Source organism: Mustela putorius, unplaced genomic scaffold (assembly GCF_011764305.1).
Source record: "Mustela putorius furo isolate JIRA1106 unplaced genomic scaffold, ASM1176430v1.1 tig00003869_pilon_pilon_pilon, whole genome shotgun sequence".
Lineage (NCBI taxonomy): Eukaryota > Metazoa > Chordata > Mammalia > Carnivora > Mustelidae > Mustela > Mustela putorius.
The window spans coordinates 17,434,424-17,457,500 of NW_025422021.1; the positions used below are offsets into that span (position 1 = coordinate 17,434,424).

The 23,077-nt window shown below is 38.4% G+C and overlaps 1 protein-coding gene across 3 annotated transcripts in view; it reads left to right on the forward strand.

Moving 5' to 3' along the window:
- Nucleotides 1-20,207, forward strand: part of FIGN (fidgetin, microtubule severing factor) — a 126,788-nt gene extending 106,581 nt beyond the window's left edge. For 2 of the 3 annotated variants that reach the window (XM_004743968.3, XM_004743967.3), the window contains one exon: nt 16,031-20,207. In XM_004743968.3, coding sequence (XP_004744025.1) covers nt 16,039-18,285 — 2,247 coding nt within the window. In that variant the 5' untranslated portion in view covers nt 16,031-16,038 and the 3' untranslated portion in view covers nt 18,286-20,207. Of the gene's footprint in view, nt 1-9,353; nt 10,287-16,030 lie in introns of those variants that run through there. The other variant, XM_004743965.3, reaches the window with a different exon arrangement.
- Nucleotides 20,208-23,077: the final 2,870 nt, after the last annotated feature.

Genomic DNA, 23,077 nt, shown 5'->3' on the forward strand with positions numbered 1-23,077 from the left:
TATTGTGGATTCTTGAAAGCTTTAAGGATTAAGGAGCCCTAATTCTTTCTCAGAATTAGCTGCAATCTTAATTATATTATTTCTTTGCATCTTCTGACCTAAGACTAAATGGTATGTCCAAAAGCTGAAGTTTAAAACCAGCTTCTCCAAAATGTCTTACCTGATAATACAAGTCTCTCCATTACCATTACTATATAATTATGCCCTATTACGCATATCTTGTGTTTTCATGACAATATGTATTTATGTGTTATTTATTCTCTGCAGTAGAATTGTATCTAGGCATAAATCCATATTTGTATTTCTTAAATTAGAAATTAAGACAAGGCGAATTCTACCAACTGTCTATATAGCTCAGGGTTAAATTTAGGTAAAATATGTGTTAACTAGGTACTCAATTCCTTATTAAAATGCATAATTAAAATCATGGCTTCATTATTATGGAAAGTTTTTGAAAGCTCACCAAAAGAATGATTTGTATTTATCATTATTATTTTTGTCATAACTACTATTACTTGACATCTTAGAGCCTCATAGCTTTTGTAATAAATTCTAATGTACAAATTAATTATTCTCTTCTGTAAAACATTCAAAAATTCTATAATTCATAAATAAAGTTATTCAAAGTTATGGTAAAGCGTTCCAAAAGCACCAAAAGGGACCCTCTATTAGCCTTTGGTTTGGTTGGTTTTTTTTTTTTTTTTTTTTTTTTTTAGCTGTGAGTCTTTTAAAGATAGAGGATACAGGTTTGCAATAGTTTGATGCACTGGCTTTTTCTTTTGTGGTTCTGAATACGAATTCAGCTGAGACTTAAAGAAACAGGAAGATATTTCGATTTGAAAGCTATATGAATTCACAAGGGAATGAATTTGGTTTCTTCTCTACTTTGTAATGCAAAGAAGTGCATTCCACAAAATCAGATCAAACAAGCCATTAATTCGACAGTCTCAGTCCTCCTAGCCCTATTGATTCAAAAAGCTGAAAACAGTTATGGAGGCTTATTGGCTCCAATTAGGCGTCGTGAAGCTTGAGGTTAGAAGAAATGAGTGTACTGGGAGAAGAATCACTCAGCAACAGAATCCTTCTTAACATTGTATCATGAGTGGGCATCAAATCTTGGTCTCCTGTTATTTTTGTACTTTTTCATTTATTGATTATCTTTATGGACCTGTTTCAGAATGTCCAGAGTCTCATTTCCAAGCTGATTGTGTCACCTTTTCGGTTGCTTTTAGTGACCAAAAGATATTTGTCTCATCTTCTGAGATGTTTCATGACTATAAGCTCAAGAGCTTCCTATAAGGCTCATTTAGATGTTCTCAAAGAATATTTTCAGTTCCTTCTGCATGTGGAAATGCCTCAGGATATACTCTATTGATGGATTAATCAATAAAGACTCTACAGATACATACTTATTTCAGCACATGCCTCATTTTGAATGGAAATAACCCCTCTCGTTAGAGGTGTCTAGCATTTTGGGTTTTTTGCCCTTATCAGTAAGAAGCCCAGCTAACTCTCATGACCACCCCTAGTGCATATAAATAATATGTATCCACAATATTGGTCTTTAATGTTAAGATCTTAGTAAATAGTGCTACAGAAAGGAAGAGTCAGGGAGGAAAATGTTATTCACATTTTTTTTTATTATTTGTTATTCACATTTTTAAGAACAATATCTAATGAAGTGATACAGTGTTATTTACAGCTGCTATTTTGGAAGACCAATGTTTCTTCAGATATTTTTTTCAGAATGTCCATTTTTGCCTATGTCTTAGTGACATGGACAGAAGAACGATTTTTCCTCTAAATGATCACAATACACTTATATCTCGGATAACTTTTCGTGTATAATCAAATAACAGGATGTTTTCCTGAGGTATGGTTGGGGATGCTAATGGAAAGACTTGATTGCTAGAATCAATTATCAGTTATAAAATCCTTGCTTATCATTTGTTAACAAATCCTCAGTAGGAAACCTTTTGATCAGCTTGGTATAAGCCTGAATTTGGTTTTACAATGAATATATTCCAACTCTAATAGAAGATGACTGTGTTTCCAAGTATATTTAAAATAAGGGAAAAAATAAGATTATTGTAATAAATCTAACATCACAGCAACCAATTCATGAGCTTAATTATGACACTACTAAATGTGAAAATCTATTCAGCGCTAGGAACACTTTTCACATTACATTCACGCTAAAGATTGGCTGTTAAGAGCTCATTACTGGTATTTTTCTAAAGAGTGGTTTATTAAACACAGTTACCTAATAAGCATCTTTGGTCGTGCAAATTGCTGAAAACAGTAATGAGTCTGATTAGACTTCATTTCAATTACGACAGCTTGTCTAGAAAAAATATATATACATATATATATATATATTTCTTGATGCCTCAGAATCTAACTATAAGACACAGCAGAGTTTAAAAAATAAAAAGCCACCTCCATATTTCCTTTCCACAGTTCACTAATGAAGAGACAATTGTCCAAGTCATCATCCAATTTACACACTGGAAAACTGGATGGACACAGTGGAGTCACAATCATGTTTGGTTAAAAACAGCAAAGGCTGTCTTGACTAATATGTCTAAATAAGGTCACCTTTAGTTTCTCTCTGCTTTTTTTTTTTTTTTTCCTCCTTAGGAATATAAAGCTATAAATGAGGTGGAGACTTAAAAATGATTCATTCTTATTTGGTTTGTGGAGGTTATTCTCCAAATTAATAGGCTCACCTTTCAATTACATTTTATCCATGGATCTTCTCCTTAAAATCATAACAATACAGAAAGCTGTTGGACTATGCATGCTAATTACCAGGCCAATTTTTTTAATACATACATCGGGAGGAAAAAAATAAAAGAAGCCAAGCTTTATGAACGTGCAGTAATATTTCAAAAAGTGTCAAGAAATATTCATTGGACACCAAACTTGATTTTGATATTTTAAAAAAGTATGTTATTTAGCTGCATTTAACAGCTAACCTCCTATTAAATCATGCCTGAATATTACTGCTCAAATTGAAAGAAAAAAAATTGTTAATGTAAAAAGCCTTTAAGTGATTAAGCTGTCATTGCTGTCATTCGGGTACTCCAGTAACATTTTAATGCTTCTGGGAGCTATGGCCAGGGAGGCAAGGCATTATTTTATGCTATATTCTCTGAATAGATTCTTTTTTAAAGTATAATATCATTTGACACTGAACAGGATAAAATAATTTCTAGGGTAAAATATGAAAACAATGGCTGGATGTAGAAGCATTTAAAAAAAGGAGGGTACAGTAAAACATCCTTACCTGAAAAACTTCACAAGTTAGCTAAGTGATCAGGTAATGGCCGTTAAGACGAAAGTCAAATATAAATGAATGCTCTTGTAGGCATACGTATGCTTTCAAAAAGAGTTACTTAAAAGGAGACCAGTTGCAAATATGTCATATCAATGAGAAAGGAATCTTCTTAGACTTATGATTCATCATTACTTTTATGAATTCTCTATTGTGTTCAAAAGGAAAAAAAAACTGTTCTAAAAAAAACCCATTCTATAGAAAACACAAAAACACTTCTAAACTGACTATTGGGGGTGCTTTCCTATGTAACCCAATTATTACATATTTTAATTATTTGCTTTTCAAGGATTTTTTTAACATTTTATCAAAAATGATTCTATTAAATGTGTCAACTACACTTCAATTAAAATTATTTTATTTTTGTATTCAACTGAGAAAATGTATCAGTATGTAATAAAATTGCAATTGGGCTTCCTTTTTGAAAAATACTACACATGTGAACCCAGGCCTCCTGGAAAATGACCGCTCAGTTAAGGCAAAGAGTGTTGGCAGCCCAGTTTGGGATCATAAATAAAACTCTTAAGTTTTATAAGTTGGAAACTTTTTGAGGTATATGACTTGGTTCAAGCCACAAATAATAAATACCTAGCTAAAGAAAACCTGAAATATGCTTGTGTTTAAAAATATGACGTGCGCATTTGTAAAATCATTTAGAATAAACTTTGGGTTCTGAGATTATTAATAGTAAAGCAGATCATTTTTAGGAAAAAAAGCAATTTTATTTTATTAAGATTTTCTTATTTTATTTATTTGACAGAGAGAGATCACAAGTAGGCAGAGAGGCAGGCAGAGGGGGAGGGGGAAGCAGGCTCCCCGCTGAGCAGAGAGCCCAGATGTGGGGCTCCATCCCAGAACCCTGAGATCATGACCTGAGCCGGAGGCAAAGGCTTAACCCACTGAGCCACCCATGCGCCCTGGAAAAAAGCAATTTTAAAGATCTCCTTTCTTTCTCTGTCACTTTCCCCCTATTTTCTCTATATCCTTTCTGTAACTACAGACATCACACTGAAACACAGGCCCCGAGATCTGATGTGTAGGTGTAACCTAATCACCTGCAGGGGTTAGGTTTTCCTGTTGTTTAGGGACCTCTTGTAAAAAGGATGCACACAATTTGAAGAGGGAGCAGGAATATTCGACATATTTACTCTTTCAACATAAGCAACTAAAACTAGCAAAATTAAAAATCAGTTTCCTTCGTCATGTGCACTGAGTGTTACATGTTAAGTGGTGAATCACTAAATTCTACTCTTGAAACTAACATTACACTATATGTTAATTAATTAGAATTTAAATAAAAACTTGAAACATTGGGAAAAAAAACAAGTTTCTTTCCAATTCTCTGCTGATTTAAATGTGACTGTTAACTCCTTTTTCTTTAAAAACTATGAGCAAATACTGGAGCATTTCCATAACTAAGGAAGCAAATAAAATAATGCATGGTAGGTAAGAAGTATACAACTATAGTATTGTTTATACCATATAGAAGCAACACCCTTACAGCTTTTAACTCTATTGACAGTACTGAGAGCAAGTTTATTCTTAACTGCTGTATTAGAGACAAAGTAAGCCATATTTATTCACAACAGAAGAAAGTCAGATTGGAACTGATTGTAGAATTGTAAACAAAAAAAAATGCAGATATGTAGTTCATGTGATTAATGGGACTGGACCAATCATTGTTTTAAATTCAGCCAAGACATAAAATAAAATAAAATAAAATAAAATAAAATAAAATGAAATAAATTCAGCCAAAGCTGAACTTATTTTTTTTTTTTTGACATATTGGCATCATCTACCGTAATAGTAGATGAAATGATGTTGTTAAATATTGACATAGGGAACATGACCAAGATAGAATATTCTCTGAAGAAACAGTTCCTTTTAGGTTAGGTTGTTGGGCACCCCCTCCAGGAAAGGAAGTGCCACTTTCTTTGAGGACGCTGATATCCTTCCTCTCTTTTCTGCTTCTGTCTCATTATGCAACATTCTTTGTTTTTACAAATGGAAGAGCCAACAGCGCTAATGACTGGACTGTCATTCACACTGCACTTTTAACAACGTTCTGTTTATCTGGAAATCAGAGCATCCTAATTATATGTGGTGCTCAGGTTTATTTCACCAGACCATAGGATGGGGCTGGAGGGTGAAGTTGGGGGGCTGTGAGGGGAAGAGGTAAGGGAACTAGTGTTGTTAGTAAGAGCTCTTTACTTCTAATCCTGGACTGTGTTGATTGTATTCGAAAGCAGCTTATCCTCATACATTGTCTCATATGGAAGAAACAATCCTAAACCTACCTAAACTCATTTCATATGTAGCTTTTTCCACTGCCTTCAGATCAAAGTTATTTTCTTCAGGCTGGACTAAATTATACACAGGTCCCAGGAGTGAAGGACACTGAATTAATGCACTATGTCACCCAGCCCTGACTATAGAATATTTTTATCAAAGTCCAAGACACTATTTTGCTATTGCATTAAAAATTAATGTACAAATGGCCAAAAAGAGAAAAATGCATAAATAACCTTAACAAATTTTGTCTGTGCTTTTTGCACATTTTAGAGTTACCTTAAGCAGAGTTTTTAAGGAGAATGGTTGAAAAGTTGTATAATATGTAAATCATATTCTATTCCTTTGCCTAATTAAATGAGTGAACCCTCAATCTTAAATAAGAAGTCTCAATGGTCTTTTTTTTTTTTTTTTAATGTAAACTGTCTTTTTAGAGTAAGGTTCTAGAGGAACACAAAAAAGAGGATGACTGCAAATTTCATCTTACACAAGGTTGTGGAGCTTGGGAGATTCCGAAATTTGTTTATTGACCCATGTCAGCACGGCATGTTGGGCAAAAAGTGAATTCAGTTCGGTTTAAATATAACTAAATTGAACTTTCCATGTATATACTTGAAATAGAATACACGTGCGCAAATAGCTATTTACAAATAGCTACGTCTGTGCGTAATGATTAACATAACATTTTAGGATTGTGACCAAGGAAATTAACCAGCCATGTCATAATTCAAGGTTGGTAGCATGCCCGGTTTGTATTAACTGAAAGTGCAGATTTATTTTATATAGCACAACAGTAACTTGAGAATCAACTGGAATAACCTCAGACTTTCAGGACTAAAGTGATGTTGCCTTGGCAGAGACCTTTTTAAAAATAAAGACTCAAATGACAGAAAATGCACGGTACTTTTGGCATGTGGATTTCTTTTTGTGGATCAATCATACAGGCCGGATGCTATGAATGTAGCTCGGGGCTTTCAGGTTGTGTTAACCCCGTTTATCCCTGCACGCTACACAGCTCACCTGTTATTTACACACATAAGAGGGTTGATACCGCAGAACAAGGGGAGTGCTCTGTTGTGACACAGAGCATACATATTCATTAGCCCGGGCAGTCCCCATGGACATATGTGGTATGTCCTGATGATCTTTGTATGACAAAAAGAACCGGGGGGAAGGGTAGATGGCTGTAATGGACTGAAAACGTATATGGGAAAAGGGAAGAGACAACATGAGAAATGAAAGGCCATAAAGGAACAACTTTAAAGGTTACCTACAATGCACTCTTTAAGCTGATTACAAATTATCTAAACACATTCACATAGGTAGAATAAACAAAATATCTAACTTAACATGGAAGAATCAGTCCTTTTACCTAGTAACCCTCAAACTCTTTCCCGTGAAATAGTTGATGACGCCTGACACTAAATATTAAGATTCAGAGTGTGGATCATTTGCATATTTTAAATTGTATGTATATGCGTAGCCTTGTATTCTTTGGACTTAACTGTGGTTATACACAGGATATACACAGACTTTTGGACACTGTTTGTTTACTTGACTTAGGTTAGTATTCAAAAATTTGTACACATAAACTTTTGTTAAACCCAACCCTTACCAAAAAACCCCAAACAAAAAGTCTGAATTGTGATTTTAAAAATAGACTGATTTAATGTGAGCGTGATTGTATTTTCATTTGAATACTTGGATTTAAGTTTAGGAAATTTTAGGACACCCCCCCCAACAGGAAAAAATACTTACTTGAATTATGAATTCCTGGGTTGCTTTAAGTGATAGGCTGTCCATCCTGATCATATATTAAATATAAACTCGGTGGAATAAAAGGGATACTACAGTCATCAGTGTAATTTGCTTTGCAGAAGTGCTCTAGCATTCATCCTTATAAATGGAAGCCATCCTCTTATATATGTCTTACACATTATGACCTATCAGACCAATGCCTACCAGTTTTTCTCAGTATGAAATATTGGCAAAATAGTCATCTTTACACTGAGTCATATTTTGAGGAGTATTTTGTTGCTGTGAATAAAATCTAATGTATTTTAGGGAAACTGACTCAGATCATAAGCCACACACAAATTTAACTGAAGGACAGAATATATATCATTCTAGTCTAAGTCGTGATGCCCATAATATTGAACACAGGTTCTTACTAGGCCCAAAATGATGACATGTAGAATAAGATCAGTTGCTTACCCAGATAACATCCTCTCTAAGATATAGAAAGCATAACTTGGAATAACTTAAACAGTCTCTCAAAAGTTGTACTAAAGCTCCTGACTGACCTAGAGGGGAAGCTTTACAATTTAAAGAAGCTTTGGTTTGTGGTTTCAGTACCCATGGCATACTCAAAGGAGCATATTAGGAATGGTGGGAACTGACATAGGGAATAGGGAAAATAACTAGAAAAAAATCAGAGCAACGGGGAAAACAGTGAAATGCAATGTGGAAACCAGCTTTTTAAAAAATCATTATTCATCATCCTACACTAAGGACACTGAATCAACAAGAAAATGTCTACCATTTTCCCTATGTTCTGATTAAGAAGACAGGAATGCATATATACGTGTGTATGTGTATATCTAAACACACACACACATATATATATATGTATTACGTATATATATATATATATATGTTTTATGTGTGTGTGTGTATAAATATATATAAATAAAAGTATTTAGGATTTTTTTTTTCCTAAAGATACTACTTGTTCAAGTGTTAGAGCACTATACTTGCTAGTTTCCAAAAAATGTACTTAAGTGTAAAAGCTGGCTTGAAGCTTCTAAATGCAGTCACAGATTTGATTGTTTACATCACTGATCAGTACCATTGAAGTACTGGATGTTATAATGGGGAGTGGGGACGGTGTGACAAAGTAGAGAAGGCTGTCCAAAGTGGGCAGCTGGCTTTCAGATTCAGTCAGTTGTTGCCAGGCAAGAATGAGATCTGGTCGTCTAAGAGCATTCAGCTTGTCTTGAAAAATAGGAAATATAGAAATAGAGAATCTTTTTATAAAGTCACTGATTTTTAAAACCCTGTGCTGGCCAACAAAAGCTGGTTGCAGACTCTCTGCTGCCCTCAAGTAGTGAGGTGGCAATTTCTCTACATTAGAGGGTGAGGTATTAGAACTATATTTACTAAGGGCCATTTAGCCAGAAATGCCTTTGTGGTTCTTAAAAAGGATCGCTTTATGCAAATATGGTGAAATGGGAGGAGGGAGTAATTTGCTTCAAAATGTATTATAATTTGGAGTCTTGAGGTGTGAAAGTGTGATTTAAAGAGAAAAATCATTTGACAGTATTGCTATATAATTAGAATATCTTATTTCGAGACTGCAAGTTTTGAGATCATTCTTAACTGGATTTAAACCTCTAAGTACTTTATTTCTTACTTGTAGTCTCTGCAACATTGAGTAACAAGTAACATTTAAAATAAATAAAATACTATGAAAACATCTGGAATCGAAAATATTTGAATTTCTGACATCTTTTGGTAAGCTCGTGCTCTGTATTTTGCTGAGTATGAAAGAATTTTTACACCTTCCTTATAACCAACATTCCCACTGGAAAATTTCCTTTTCAGTAGATGTCTTGAGGTGGAAAAAAAAGTGATTTATAAATTCTAGGAATAATCTTACTTTTTTTCTGTCTAGTCAGTTTTGTTTTGTGTTTAATGCTCTTGTATTTTTTTTTTTTTTAAAGAATAAGAACTAATTGTATAGCAGTTCACAGTTGGAAGAGATATTCAATGCATATCATCACTTTAGGTAATCTTATTAAGAATCCAGTACGATATATGATACCATGAGGGTCTACGTTTTATGGCTGAGAAAAGTGAGTTCGATGTGCTTAAGTGACTTCCCCAGGGTTAGAACAAATAAGCAACGGCATGAACAGAGCCAGTGGTCTGATTCCCAAGCTTGGGACATTCACTCTTCAGACAAAATTCTACAACCTTCTCTATGTTTCCATCAGTCCCTTTCTATCCCACCAAGCTAGCAGTGCCTCCAAATAAAACACTGTGTTAGGCAGAATAGCTCTCTACGCCACAGGACACCACAGTAAGTGAAGTACCGAACTATGACGGAGACTTTCGGGATTGGGGACTAGGTCACTTTAAAGTTCCCTTAGTCTCTACAATCAAAGAGAATTTAGAATGTGAAATTACAAAAGAAGACAGAAAGCTGAAAAAGTTTCATTGGCTGATAAACAGATTCCCTTGACTTAAAATTCTTAGACCCGAACCCCAGTATATATGGAGGGCCCTCAAGTCACCGACTAAATAAACTGAGTTAGCTCCTAGTTAGCTGGTAAAGGGCTTCTCATTTTGGGTGTTCTGAAGGTGAACCGGATGGAAGAGATGAAAGGGAACATGTCAGGTCTGTGCTCTTGCCCCGCACTTTTAGATATGGCCTCACATTTTCAGGCTGGGAATTATCAGGACATGAGCCAAGGAAGATTCCAGATCAAATGGGTTAGTGTGGGGGAAACGAGACACTGCTGTGTGGGCCTCAGCTTCTGAGGGTGAGGCTGCAGACGGAGAGTACTACTGGGTCTGCTCCAACGTTTCATTCGCTCGCCGCCCCCAGGAAGGATCATGGTGAGGGGAGACTGCGCCGGGACAGCGTTCACTGCAGCAGGTTTGTAGGTGCTCTCTCAAAGCATTTCGCTGCATCCATCTGTATTTTTAGCCAATGAATTTGCTATTCTCTTCCTGAAATTTTTAGTGTTCTGTGTGTTAGTTCTGCCATTCCTTAAAAGATGATGAATCTGTAGTGTTAGGCTGAGGGGACTGTAAACAATTGAATATATTCAAGTTGACCCTTGAGCAATGCAGGTTTTGAAAATCCGCGTGTAACTTTCGACTCCCTGAAAATGTCACAGCCTACTCTTGGCCACAAGCCTTACCAATGGCATAAACAGTCGATCAACACGTATTTCATAGGTCATGTGTATTATATACTGTATTCTTTTTTTTTAAGATTTTATTTATTTATTTGACAGACTGAGATCACAAGCAGGCAGAGAGGCAGGCAGAGAGAGAGAGGGGGAAGCAGGCTCCCTGCTGAGCAGGGAGCCCGATGCAGGGCTCAATCCCATGACTCTGAGATCATGACCTGACCCGAAGGCAGAGGCTTAACTCACTGAGCCACCCAGGCACCCCTATACTGTATTCTTGTGATAAAGGCAGCTCGACACAGGCAAGCAAATACCATGAAAAAAAATCGTAAGAGGAAATAACTTCGGCAGTATTGTCATGTGTTTACCCCCCCAAAATCTGCATATAAGTGGACCCACGTAATTCAAAGCTGTGTTGTTCTGGGGTCAACTGTACTTTGTTATATTTACCCCAGGAGCGATTGCTTTCTAGAGAGAACATGGGTACCGATGCTATTGGATTTTTTAAAAACATATTTAAATAAATGATGGTGAAAAGTTCAGAGGTACCATGGCCCAAGGGAATGTAACAGGTGTAGTGACGTCGTGCGGTCCTGTGTGAGCATGTGTAGCTATCCTAGAGCCGGCAAGCCTTCCAGGCCTTCAGCTGTTTGCCTCAGGTCCCGCCCTTAGAAGTGTGAGAAAACCTGCAGATGAGGGCAGAGTCCCTAGCAGCCAGAATTACCCGGTGTGAACCTTGTAGAAGGAACCGCTTTTTTAGACCAGATGAACGGCTGAGCGGCATCGGGGTGTTAGGTAGGGGTGGGGGTCGGGTAGTGAGGGCCTTAGATTAGTATATCCAGGAATGTGTGCTAAAAATAGATTCCAGAGGCTTAGTCTCCTCTTTCAGATTTCCTCCCATTCTGAAAGTTGTTTTTATATCTTTCATTTTTCTGGGTAACAGCTTCTCAATCGTTTTGAAGCGAGGACACAAGGATGTCACAGTTGTGTCGTTTCAAAACAGTTAAAGAACAAAATAGAGCAAGTAAAGCAATGAGGCCGCAACTAGTTAGTAATTATTAACCTGAGTTATAAAGTGGTCAGAAATGATAAGAAAGGAAAGTGGTATCCAAACCATCCAGTTTTATGGGAAATACAGACTTGTTCATTTATATCTACATAACTTCATCCTATGGCAATGAAATAACAAATGCTCAGGCTTTGTACCGTAGTGCCTCTCACTGTGGTATAAAAAAGTATGTTAATGTCTCTTAAAAGCAATTTTCTATTAAATTACATATTTTAAAAACAAACACATTGCATTGTGAAATTTGCTGGCTATATTAAGAATTTCCTGATCCTTTCAAAAATAAAAATTAATGTTTTGGAACAATTCTTCAATTATCTTTAAGAACTATTTTTCTTACTTTCCACTGTTTTCTGAATTTTTATTGGACCTATTTAAGCTATTTCTAAACAGCAGTGAAAGTTATTGTTGTGGATTCATGTTTCTAAGAGTGTTAAAACAGTATTGTTTCTGAGATTTCTCCCTGCGTGTTCCAGAGAGAAACCATATAAAAGCTGCTTTTAAAACCCACCTTATTATCTGCATGCAAAGTTAAGTGACACGCCCATGCTGCTTCCGACATGTCTAGAACAGCAATACAGTCAAATGGAGCATGATTTTTTTGTTCAAAGAACATTTGGCTCTACATTTTTCTTCCATTCCACACCAGAAATATCACCACCAATAAACAGAACAACAATAACAACAAGTTTGGTTCTCCTTCTGATTAGCATTAAATAAAATTCAAGAGACTGATGAGAAAGCTCTCTGTGCTCCCAAGGCCAAGACAATCTCCTCAACACCAGCTTTTTCAGCTCCTACTGATAGTAAGAACTAGCTTATGCTTAACTATTAACTGATGCTTTAGAGTTACATTAATGATTTCAAAACACGGGATAAGTACTCGTGTTCCAGGGGATGTGAATAATTCTGTTCCCTTAAGGTTATTTAATCAAAGCTCACTTTTGCCTTTCGCAGCCCCGCTAAGGTGATTATTAGTTAGTATGCATCAATAAATAAAGTTGCAGTTATCTTGGTAAGCACATCCAAAAATAGCATGAGAATCCAAAGGTAATGGTATAGCCAGTAATTGTCCCAAGTCAATAATTTTGATAGGATCGTTGCTTAATTTCAGATTGAAACAGAAATATTAGGAAATGTATTAGTTTTGCTAGGGTTAAACTCCTCAGACTTACAGAGTGAAAATGACCAACCTTTTTAATGTAAACTTTACATTCCTGTCTTTTACCGTGATTATGCCTTACTAAAACCATTTTTTGCACACCTTTTGTAAATGCTTAACTTAGGAGAAAAAGATTTTAAGCCTGTAAGAGGGAAGGGTGCTCTTTTTTGTTTGTTTTTCCAGTAATTATTCTAAACTAGAGCAGTTTCATTTTTTAAAATGGGCTTTTATCATGTTTGTCGTGTGTGTTAGCCATGCCTTTTAGTGTGTATGTGTGTCATGTTGTGTTTGTGATAAATTCCATTTCCTGTGACTCCCAAATATTTTTGGAGGCCTCCTTTCAAGACAATTATTCATGTTTCTTCTGTCTCAATCTCATCAAATGTCACTCAGAGAATATGAGCATTCTTATTTTCTCAACTCTGTATTTGATAATCTTTTAAAGAAAAAATTCTAATAGAAATTCCCTGGAAATAATTTACAGGACTAATGAATTTTTAGGTCTTTTAGACAGTTCTACATTAGAGTCACATTAATATTCTTTCCTTTTTATAAGGCTTGAAGTAAATCCCATGACACAAGAAGAATTTAGATACTGATTACTTGCGATTGGTTCCTGGTGATTTGCTCTTAATAATTTCCAGTTGAATTTAATGAAAGTATGATTCCTGAAATGCTGCTTCATTAAAATTGCATCTTTTCCCCTTTAAGTGTGGTTTCGGTCATTTCACCCATTCTGCGATGTGTTTTCCTCCCCCCCCCCCCAACCCCCTTCAAAAGGAATGACTGAGAAAGCAGAAACAATTAAGAATATCACTTTAGTTCCTCCTAGAACTCACCCCCATTTTCTCGGACTGAAATGGTACAAGCTGTACTTCATCAGGATTTTACTTTTTTTCTTTTTTTTCCAATTGATGAAACTAGTTTTTTTAAAATCGAGTTTTAAAAGAGAAACATATGAAGATTTGGGAGGAGTAAGGAAAAGGAAATTGAAGAAAGAATCTGTTGCATATCCAAGTGAAGTAAGGTCTTTCCTATTTTTATTTAAAAAAATAGAGAGCTTGATTAAGTTATACTGTGCAGCATTCAGACTTAATTTAACTGAGATGGTGATTTGCAAATGAATATCTACATGGATCCTTTTTAAAAATCCAAATGCAAATGAGTACCACTGCAGTAAAATATATTTGCAAATGAATCCTGTTGCTTTATTCATTTATTGTGTAATTACTGCAATCCTTCCCACCTTGTTTTCAGTATTTCTTAATCATTAAGTCGGAAGCATGACAGCAGTGCCAGCCCTGGCATGATTCTCTTTGACTAAAACCTTGTAAATTAACACAATTAGCACAGCATCATCCTGCTAATTAACTTCCAGTGTCTGGTGCAGTGGTTTTGCAAACAAGGAAGAGGGAGTCAGGAGGGAATCAACATGCCATTCTGTTACCAAACTCTGGGCTGTGTTCAGTTTAGCTCCGGAAGTCAAAGCTGGCCATGTCAGAAGCCAGAGTCTGGGAATGAAGAGCTAAAGGGGTTAGAGGAGGAAGGCGGAAGGGTGTAGGAGCTGTCAAAATAGACGGCAGTAAATTCAGCAGGGAGCTGATGCCACAGACGCCTCATTCAGGCCAGGCCCCCTTCTTATCAAGGAATCTCTGCCAGAAGGCATAAGGCGGTTTATAAAATTCACTTTGGGTAGTACAAAGGAGTTGAAGGAGACCTATTTGAAATAGCCCTACCGGAATCGGAAGTGTTCGGATGAAGCAGAGATTAGGATGAGGTGAGCCAGCCCTGGGAGGCAAAACAGGGTTCCCACGCTCTACTGTAATGAAGTGTACGAAGTGTAGGTACGTCCTCCAGGGGATGTTCTAAATCCCCTTGGGTACTGGTTCCCTAATCTGTGAAATAAGGTAATTTCTAAAGTCTCTTTAAACTGTAAAATTCAAATGATTCTCTGATTCTAACTAAGAAAATACTCTGTTTTTACAGTTTGCTACTTAAGTCACCTTGCCTCAGTTAGTAATCTAGCAGGTGATCGACTGACCCATAGCATCTCATTATCTAGCTGTGCTCCTTGACTTTATGCCACACACACACACTGTTTCCCACAGAAATCTGAAGAGAATCCCCATTTCTCCCTCTTCTCTCTCTTAATACTCCCTTTCACCTGTTTGCTCCCTCCCTGCCTGCCCATCTGCCCGCCTTCCTTCCTTTCTTCCTTCCTCTCTCCGCCCCATAGATGTACACATATATACAAACACACATAATAGGTGTACGTAAAGATATATGTACGTGTGTGTATATATATGTATATATACATATATATATGCGTATGTATTCACCCCTCTTAGTAAAGCAGAGGGAAGGATTATAGGGGAAGGAGGGAGATTGCCAGCTGGTCTAAGACCGACAGACAAGTGATACTTGTTTTTTTTTTTCAGAGACTCAACAACAGAACTGAGAGGCAGAAAGGAGCCAGTTGTAATTCATACCGAGTTGTAGGCTTTGTGCGATGAAAGCGATGGAGCGCTGCCTGGGAGATTGCTTTGCTGCACTCCACGAAGCAGATTTGAAACTGTCGTGGAGCACTTTAGATGAGAGTTGGATTATGGAATGACCTGCTATGTCTGTGTCATATTGTTCTGCGCAGGGAGCATTATACTGTGCTAACTAGGTGTTCAGTACCAAATAAGAGAGGGGTCCTAGATGTGATCTGTCAGCTGTGTCTCATTTTTATATTGGTTAAAATATAAAACAGAAACTCTGATGTGAAGAGACAGGGTGGCTCGATATTGCTCCTGTTAATAGTATCACGTGCCTCCTAGTTAAAAGATATGCATATTTCATCGTAAGAACCTGTGATCGGATTCTAATTTGACGGGAATGTGTGTGTACATATATATATATGTGTGTGTGTGTGTGTGTGTGTTCCTGTGTTGCTCAGCGAGTAACTTGCTAAGCTTAATGGAAATCGATGTGCTTATTACTTTAAAAAACGAACAAAGAATGAGGTCTTCTGCAGGGTTTTTGTGTAAATTCGGTTTCCTTTTTACACAGGACTGAAATCCAGTCCGTTTTAAAGTGTCCACACTGTACAGGTCCCAGCGGACAGCTCTCACTGTGGGAATTCCTTGTAACAACTCCATCATTAATGGAAGCTAACAGGTTACCAAAGAATTTAGGGAAAAGCTTTCTCGCACATCTGACGAGTATCTCGGTAAATTAACTTTCCTCCCCCCTCCCCCTGCCCAAATCTGCAGGCTTGAAGATGCAGTGGACGCCGGAGCATGCCCAGTGGCCAGAACAGCACTTTGACATCACCTCAACCACTCGGTCTCCTGCCCACAAAGTGGAAGCCTACAGAGGTCATCTGCAGCGCACCTATCAGTACGCCTGGGCGAATGACGACATTTCTGCTCTGACTGCATCCAACCTACTCAAAAAATACGCAGAGAAGTATTCTGGCATTTTAGAGGGCCCCGTGGACCGCCCCGTCCTCAGCAACTACTCGGATGCCCCATCCGGCCTCGTGAACGGTCGGAAAAATGAAAGCGAACCCTGGCAGCCTTCCTTGAATTCCGAAGCTGTTTATCCCATGAACTGTGTTCCGGATGTTATCGCGGCCAGCAAAGCCGGAGTCAGTTCAGCCCTCCCTCCAGCAGACGTCTCTGCGAGCATAGGGAGCTCCCCCGGGGTGGCCAGCAACCTGACCGAGCCGAGCTATTCGAGCAGTACCTGTGGGAGCCACACCGTCCCCAGTCTCCACGCAGGGCTCCCCTCTCAGGAATATGCCCCGGGATACAACGGATCGTATTTGCATTCTACTTACAGTAGCCAGCCGGCACCTGCACTTCCCTCCCCCCACCCTTCTCCTTTGCATAGCTCCGGGCTCCTCCAGCCGCCGCCACCGCCGCCTCCGCCACCAGCCCTGGTCCCGGGCTACAATGGGACTTCTAACCTCCCCAGTTACAGCTATCCCTCTGCTAGCTATCCTCCTCAGACTGCTGTGGGATCCGGGTACAGCCCCGGCGGCGCGCCTCCTCCTCCTTCAGCGTACCTGCCTTCAGGAATCCCCGCTCCTACCCCGCTGCCCCCCACTACTGTTCCTGGCTACACCTACCAGGGCCATGGTCTGACTCCCATTGCACCCTCGGCTCTGACAAACAGTTCGGCAAGTTCCCTCAAAAGGAAAGCTTTCTATATGGCAGGGCAAGGAGACATGGACTCCAGTTACGGAAACTACAGCTATGGCCAACAGAGATCTACGCAGAGTCCTATGTACAGAATGCCCGACAACAGCATTTCAAACTCAAATCGGGGGAATGGCTTTGACAGAAGTGCTGAAACATCGTCCTTGGCATTTAAGCCAACGAAGCAGCTAATGTCCTCTGAACAGCAAAGGAAATTCAGCAGCCAGTCCAGTAGGGCTCTGACCCCTCCTTCCTATAGTACTGCTAAAAATTCATTGGGATCAAGATCCAGTGAATCCTTTGGGAAGTACACGTCGCCGGTAATGAGTGAGCATGGGGACGAGCACAGGCAGCTCCTCTCTCACCCAATGCAAGGCCCTGGACTCCGGGCAGCTACCTCATCCAACCACTCTGTAGACGAGCAACTGAAGAATACGGACAGCCACCTCATTGACCTGGTAACCAATGAGATTATCACCCAAGGACCCCCGGTGGACTGGAATGACATTGCTGGTCTCGACCTGGTAAAGGCTGTCATTAAAGAGGAAGTTTTATGGCCGGTGTTGAGGTCAGACGCGTTCAGTGGACTGACGGCCTCACCTCGGAGCATCCTTTTATTTGGACCTCGGGGCACAGGCAAAACATTATTGGGCCGATGCATAGCTAGTCAGCTGGGGGCCACCTTTTTCAAAATCGCCGGTTCTGGACTCGTTGCCAAGTGGTTAGGAGAAGCAGAAAAAATTATCCACGCCTCTTTTCTCGTGGCCAGGTGTCGCCAGCCCTCGGTGATTTTTGTCAGTGACATTGACATGCTTCTCTCCTCTCAAGTGAGCGAGGAACACAGTCCAGTCAATCGGATGAGAACGGAATTTCTGATGCAGCTGGACACTGTACTAACTTCAGCTGAGGACCAAATCGTAGTAATTTGTGCCACCAGTAAACCAGAAGAAATAGATGAATCTCTTCGGAGGTACTTCATGAAACGACTTTTAATCCCACTTCCTGACAGCACAGCGAGGCACCAGATAATAGTACAACTGCTCTCACAGCACAATTACTGTCTCAATGACAAGGAGTTTGCACTGCTCGTCCAGCGCACAGAAGGCTTTTCTGGACTAGACGTGGCTCATTTGTGTCAGGAAGCAGCGGTGGGCCCCCTCCATACCATGCCAGCCACAGACCTTTCAGCCATCATACCCAGCCAGTTGAGGCCCGTTACATATCAAGACTTTGAAAATGCTTTCTGCAAGATTCAGCCTAGCATATCTCAAAAAGAGCTTGATATGTATGTTGAATGGAACAAAATGTTTGGTTGCAGTCAGTGATAACTTCTTTAAAAAAAAAAATGTAATGAATGTTGGCACACACGCATAAAACCTGCTACATAGGGTCTAGAGCCCCTTTCCAGTAGTGTTTAAATCGCAAAGGGTACTGGGGAAGATGACGATTGAGTTGCATCTTTAGAGTCAGGGTAGATTTGGAGGGAAAAAAAAAAAAAAAAACGCATCGAATGAGAGCTTCTGATTTGAGAGCCCCAGAGGACAGAAAGCATCTGTTGACGCTCAGTTCAGTTCAAGCTAGACAACACTCACCAAGGAGCAAGGTGCAAGTGTGTTGATTTCAGAAGGACATGAACCTCGTGTGTTGATTCCATTCTGCTGTTCTCGAGATTTAGTTGCTGTCAAGTGCCTGGAGTGGTGCTTTATTTTTTGTTTGCCTCACAATTACATTGGTGGCATGTGCTAATATAAAGAGCTTTAACTTCAAACATTATTGGACTAAAGAGATGAACGGTTGTGTGACGACAGAAAACCAGATTTTTGCCATTTTAAGAGCAACAGTATTCCTCAATCCTGTCTGTTCTGCAGTATTAAGCTAAGAACAGGTAAAACAGGGTAACGGTAATCTGGACCTTAATTTCTGCGGTTCATTTCTTTTAATGTTCTTGTCTGCAAAAACTCAGGAAAGCGATTGTGATTTGTACAGTACCTCAAAGGAATGTGTTGAAAGCACTATGTACTGCTGAGAGTAATGGGATAGGCTTCAATGTTACTTTATATTAAAAATGTATGTTTACCTCAACAATTGGAAAATAGCAAGGAAAATTACTTTGAATGTATCCGGAAAAATACTGACGTGTGATACAACTGAATATTTACATTTAAAGTAGAAATGGAAGGATTTTTTTTAAAAAAAAGATTCTTTTACTAATTATGGGGAATTAACCAGAGCAGAATAATTATGTCAAAAACTGCAAGAGTTCTTCGTACATTGCTCCTTGATAATGAAGTGAAAATGTTCTTAAAAGGTACACTGGTTAATGGAAAGCTACTTATTCAGTTCATGTTAGTGTCTAGAACACTCGGCCACAAGACCTGCTTAGGACCCTGAAAGTCACAGTACCTAAAAACTAGGACTGCCTTTTACTGCATTGGTGGTGGTGGTAGTTTGCGAGTTCTCTCTTCAAACTGCTGGGAATGGTGTCCTTCTATTCACTAATCTAGCTTATAGGCTTGCCGTGCTGTTTGATAGAATGCAGAAGATAGCAAGCAAAAACAAGCAAATACAAAACCCAACCAACCAACTTCTCTATATCCACAAAGAACATCTACATCCCCTCTCCTTTTTGACTCCTCTCTTCTCAGTGCAATTTTGCTTCTCATTTTGAAATCTTCTGGGCTATAGTGCTCCCACATTCATTTCTACCTCAGTTTTGTTATATTTCTCTTGGAGAGTAAAACAGAAAATTGGAAGTGGACACACACGCGCACGCACATGCGCACACACACAACTCTACCTTGTCAAGCACGTTACTTTGTTTTCTCTCTTTTCCCATAAATCTAGTTTCCAAAAACATCAGTCTTATGCTTGCTTCTGCCTGAGTCCACCCCCACCCCCAGAATATGTGGTATTTTTCTTAATTTTCCATTCTTCTCCTGCTCCCCCTCCCCAAGTTGTTCTTTGTATCCTTTAATGCTTTATGTGCAACTTTTCATTGATAGCTAACTGACGTTCGGCAATGCCTCTGAACAGACAGTGTAGGCTGTAGCTTTCCAGAGCCACTGCCCGTGCATAAGCAGAACAGCCTGGCTTTTTGAATGTATTTTTCCTGTTTTTTTTTTTTTCCTTCCTTTTTTTTTAGTTGAGAGATGCAGTAACAAAACTGTTGCAAAGCACTGGCATTTTATGTATTCAAAAAGTGGTGTACATTTTTTAAAAACTTAAATAAATGCAATGAGAAGCCCCAAGAAAGCTCTTTCTGTTATTGTTTTTTTTTCCTTCAAAAATTTTGACTGATTTCATTCACAATGTCAAATTCTCTGAACACTTAACATAGAGAAAGCTAATGAAGGACGTCATCATATATCTGAAATTTTATGATGCTTAATCATCACTCCCCTTTTTTCGTATTTTTCATGTTGCAAAAAACTGAGCAAATGAACCAAAATTTAATTTACTGTGATATTCTATCAATTAAAACTGTGCTTACATATAAATATTCCATATTAAAAAGCAGTGCCTTTCATTAAGGATACAAAAAATGATATTTAAATATGTCCTCTGCTTTTCACGAGTGAACAAATGCTATAATCGTGTTCTGGCTCTACCCTGCACATCTCTTATTGTAAGGAAATTCTAATATCCTCATTAACTTGTAGGTTCATATTGATCTCACTGACAAGTTTACTTTTGCACAGTGCTGACCTATTTTCTGTCTTTTAGACATTACATTTCATTTCCGCCAACATGCTGTGTTCACTTGAAAGCAACTGGCAAGTTTTGACAAACCCAGTCTTATTTAGACAACTTTGGAAAATCCAATATTGACCCACATTTTTGTGTCTAGTATGAGTTAATGCCAAATATGACTGCACTATTGTATTTTACACTCATTTATAAAACTGAAAATAAATTAAAAGTCATCTGTATTGGCTTTTAGCTTTAAGTGACTTCAAAATTACTTTGAGATAGGAGTGGTCAAAAATCCATGTATTTAGGCAGAAGCTGAAGTCTTGTGTGAATTTCATTTAGCCTCATGAATTCTTGGATTTGATCTCTTAGGAAATTGGGCATGCTGAAGAAATGAAGATCTGTTGGGGGAGATAAGGCTGACCTTTGAGTAGATAGTGCTCTCCTATGATTCTTTGATTCTGCATGGCAGCATTATGAGCTCTTCTATGGACTAGCCTAATAATGAGCTCTTTTCTGACCATCCCTTCTGGAGCTTGGGGTGGGGGTGGGGTGCCACATCTTGAGAAGTGAATGTGTACAATCGGTGATAGGAAAACTGCGTGAGCAGGCTTCGTACTCTTGGCCTCTTTTTGACTGCTAAGAATTTGGAGAAGGCTACTAATGAAGGTAAGGTAATGAGCCAGTCCAAATCCCTTGCCGTCTGGCCGGGGTATTTGAGCCAGTCCACTTAACAGCCCCTAATTCTCTTCTTCACAACTGCAATAACATTTCCAACGGGAACAAAAAGGAAGTGAAGGAAACCACTTCAGTGGAAGGATCAATAGAAATTCAAGAGGTAGTTCGTAATGACCTTATGTGTGACACAAATGGAAATACCCTACACTCCTGGCATGCTTCTCACCAAAATATTTAGAACATTAGTGACAATATGGAAAACTTTGCTGACCGAGCTGATCAATGGAATGTGAAGGCAGTATACTTTAAGGCTATTTACTTTCACACAGAATGTTTATCTATTAGTCAGTTTGTATTCTACTCAAATGCAGATAGACGGGTATAATGTTTTCTTGTGCATTTGAAACCTATCAAGGAGAAAATAAACCATTCCACTAAAATACATAGGCCAAACACCATCTGGGCAAGTGATAAAAGCTATCCAGAGGCTATGCTATGTAAAATAGCAAGGTCAATTTACATGGGTTGCATAGTACTTGGCTATGCAGTTTTCAGAAGAATACATCCAAAAAAGTCCAAATTAATTCCTACCATAGTTCTTTGTAAATCTACATATATTTGTGGGTTGGAAAATATATTTCAGATGCATTTAGAATGTGTTTCTCTAGAAATGTGTCCAACTCCAAACAGAAAGATATTTCTATAATCCCATTCTCACGTTTCTTAACAAGAATTGGCTATTGTGATTTTTGAAACTATTTTGCAAAGTGAAAGGGACACAGTTTGTTGAACTATCGAGGCCACTAAGATAAAGTTCTAATACATACATACATACATTATATATATATATATAAAATTAGCGTGTGTGTTTGTGTGTGTGTATGTGTGTGCTGTTTTCACCGCCACTTATTTGAACTTTAACATCCATTATACATTATTCAGAAGCAACTGGTTACTTCTTTTCTTCACATGTGCAGACGCACATGACCGCTTGACAATGACCGCTTGACAATTCAAAGTGTTGTAATATGTATTTTTCTTTTGAAAAGTAAAGCCTTCGGTTGTTGAGTCACTTGCCAGTTTTCATAGGAAGCACATTAGCAAACGTGGAGCTATTAGTATTTCAGAATTCAAAACCAGCTGTACTTGGGACTTACCAACACACGAACTGGAGCTCACACTCTGCTAAGACCTCTGGTTGACATTCGATTTTGAACCTGCCAGATGCATTTGTGTGAACCAGGGATGCTGCATCTTTAATGAACAAGTCTCTCCTCTTTCCCCTGTTTTTAAATACAACACAAGCAGTGTAGCACTAGGCACTGCAATTGTCAAAGACAATTAGACTGAAAGCAGGAAAATTTCACCTCCCTGTCTCAGTGATATGTAGAATGTCGGCAGCATGGGTCAGCCTTGCCACAGAGTTGTGTGAGAATATATGAATCAGTCCTATAGAATGTTAAATATTTATAAAATGGTTCTGTAGTACACCAAGGTTGGGAGCACATTCATTCTTTCTTGTTGTCTTATGATATAAAAAAAAAAAAAAGAAAAAAAAGAAAAAGTTTATTTCAGCCTCCCTCTCTTTCTCTCTCTCTCTCCTGTGTGTGTATGGGTGTGGGTGTGGGTGTGGGTGTGTGTTTCTCCTCGTGGATTATATACAGTTGCTAGAGAATATTCATTTCTTTTTTTCTTTTTTCATCTGACGTGTATTCAGACATTGTTCTTTATAACCATTTCTACCTCATT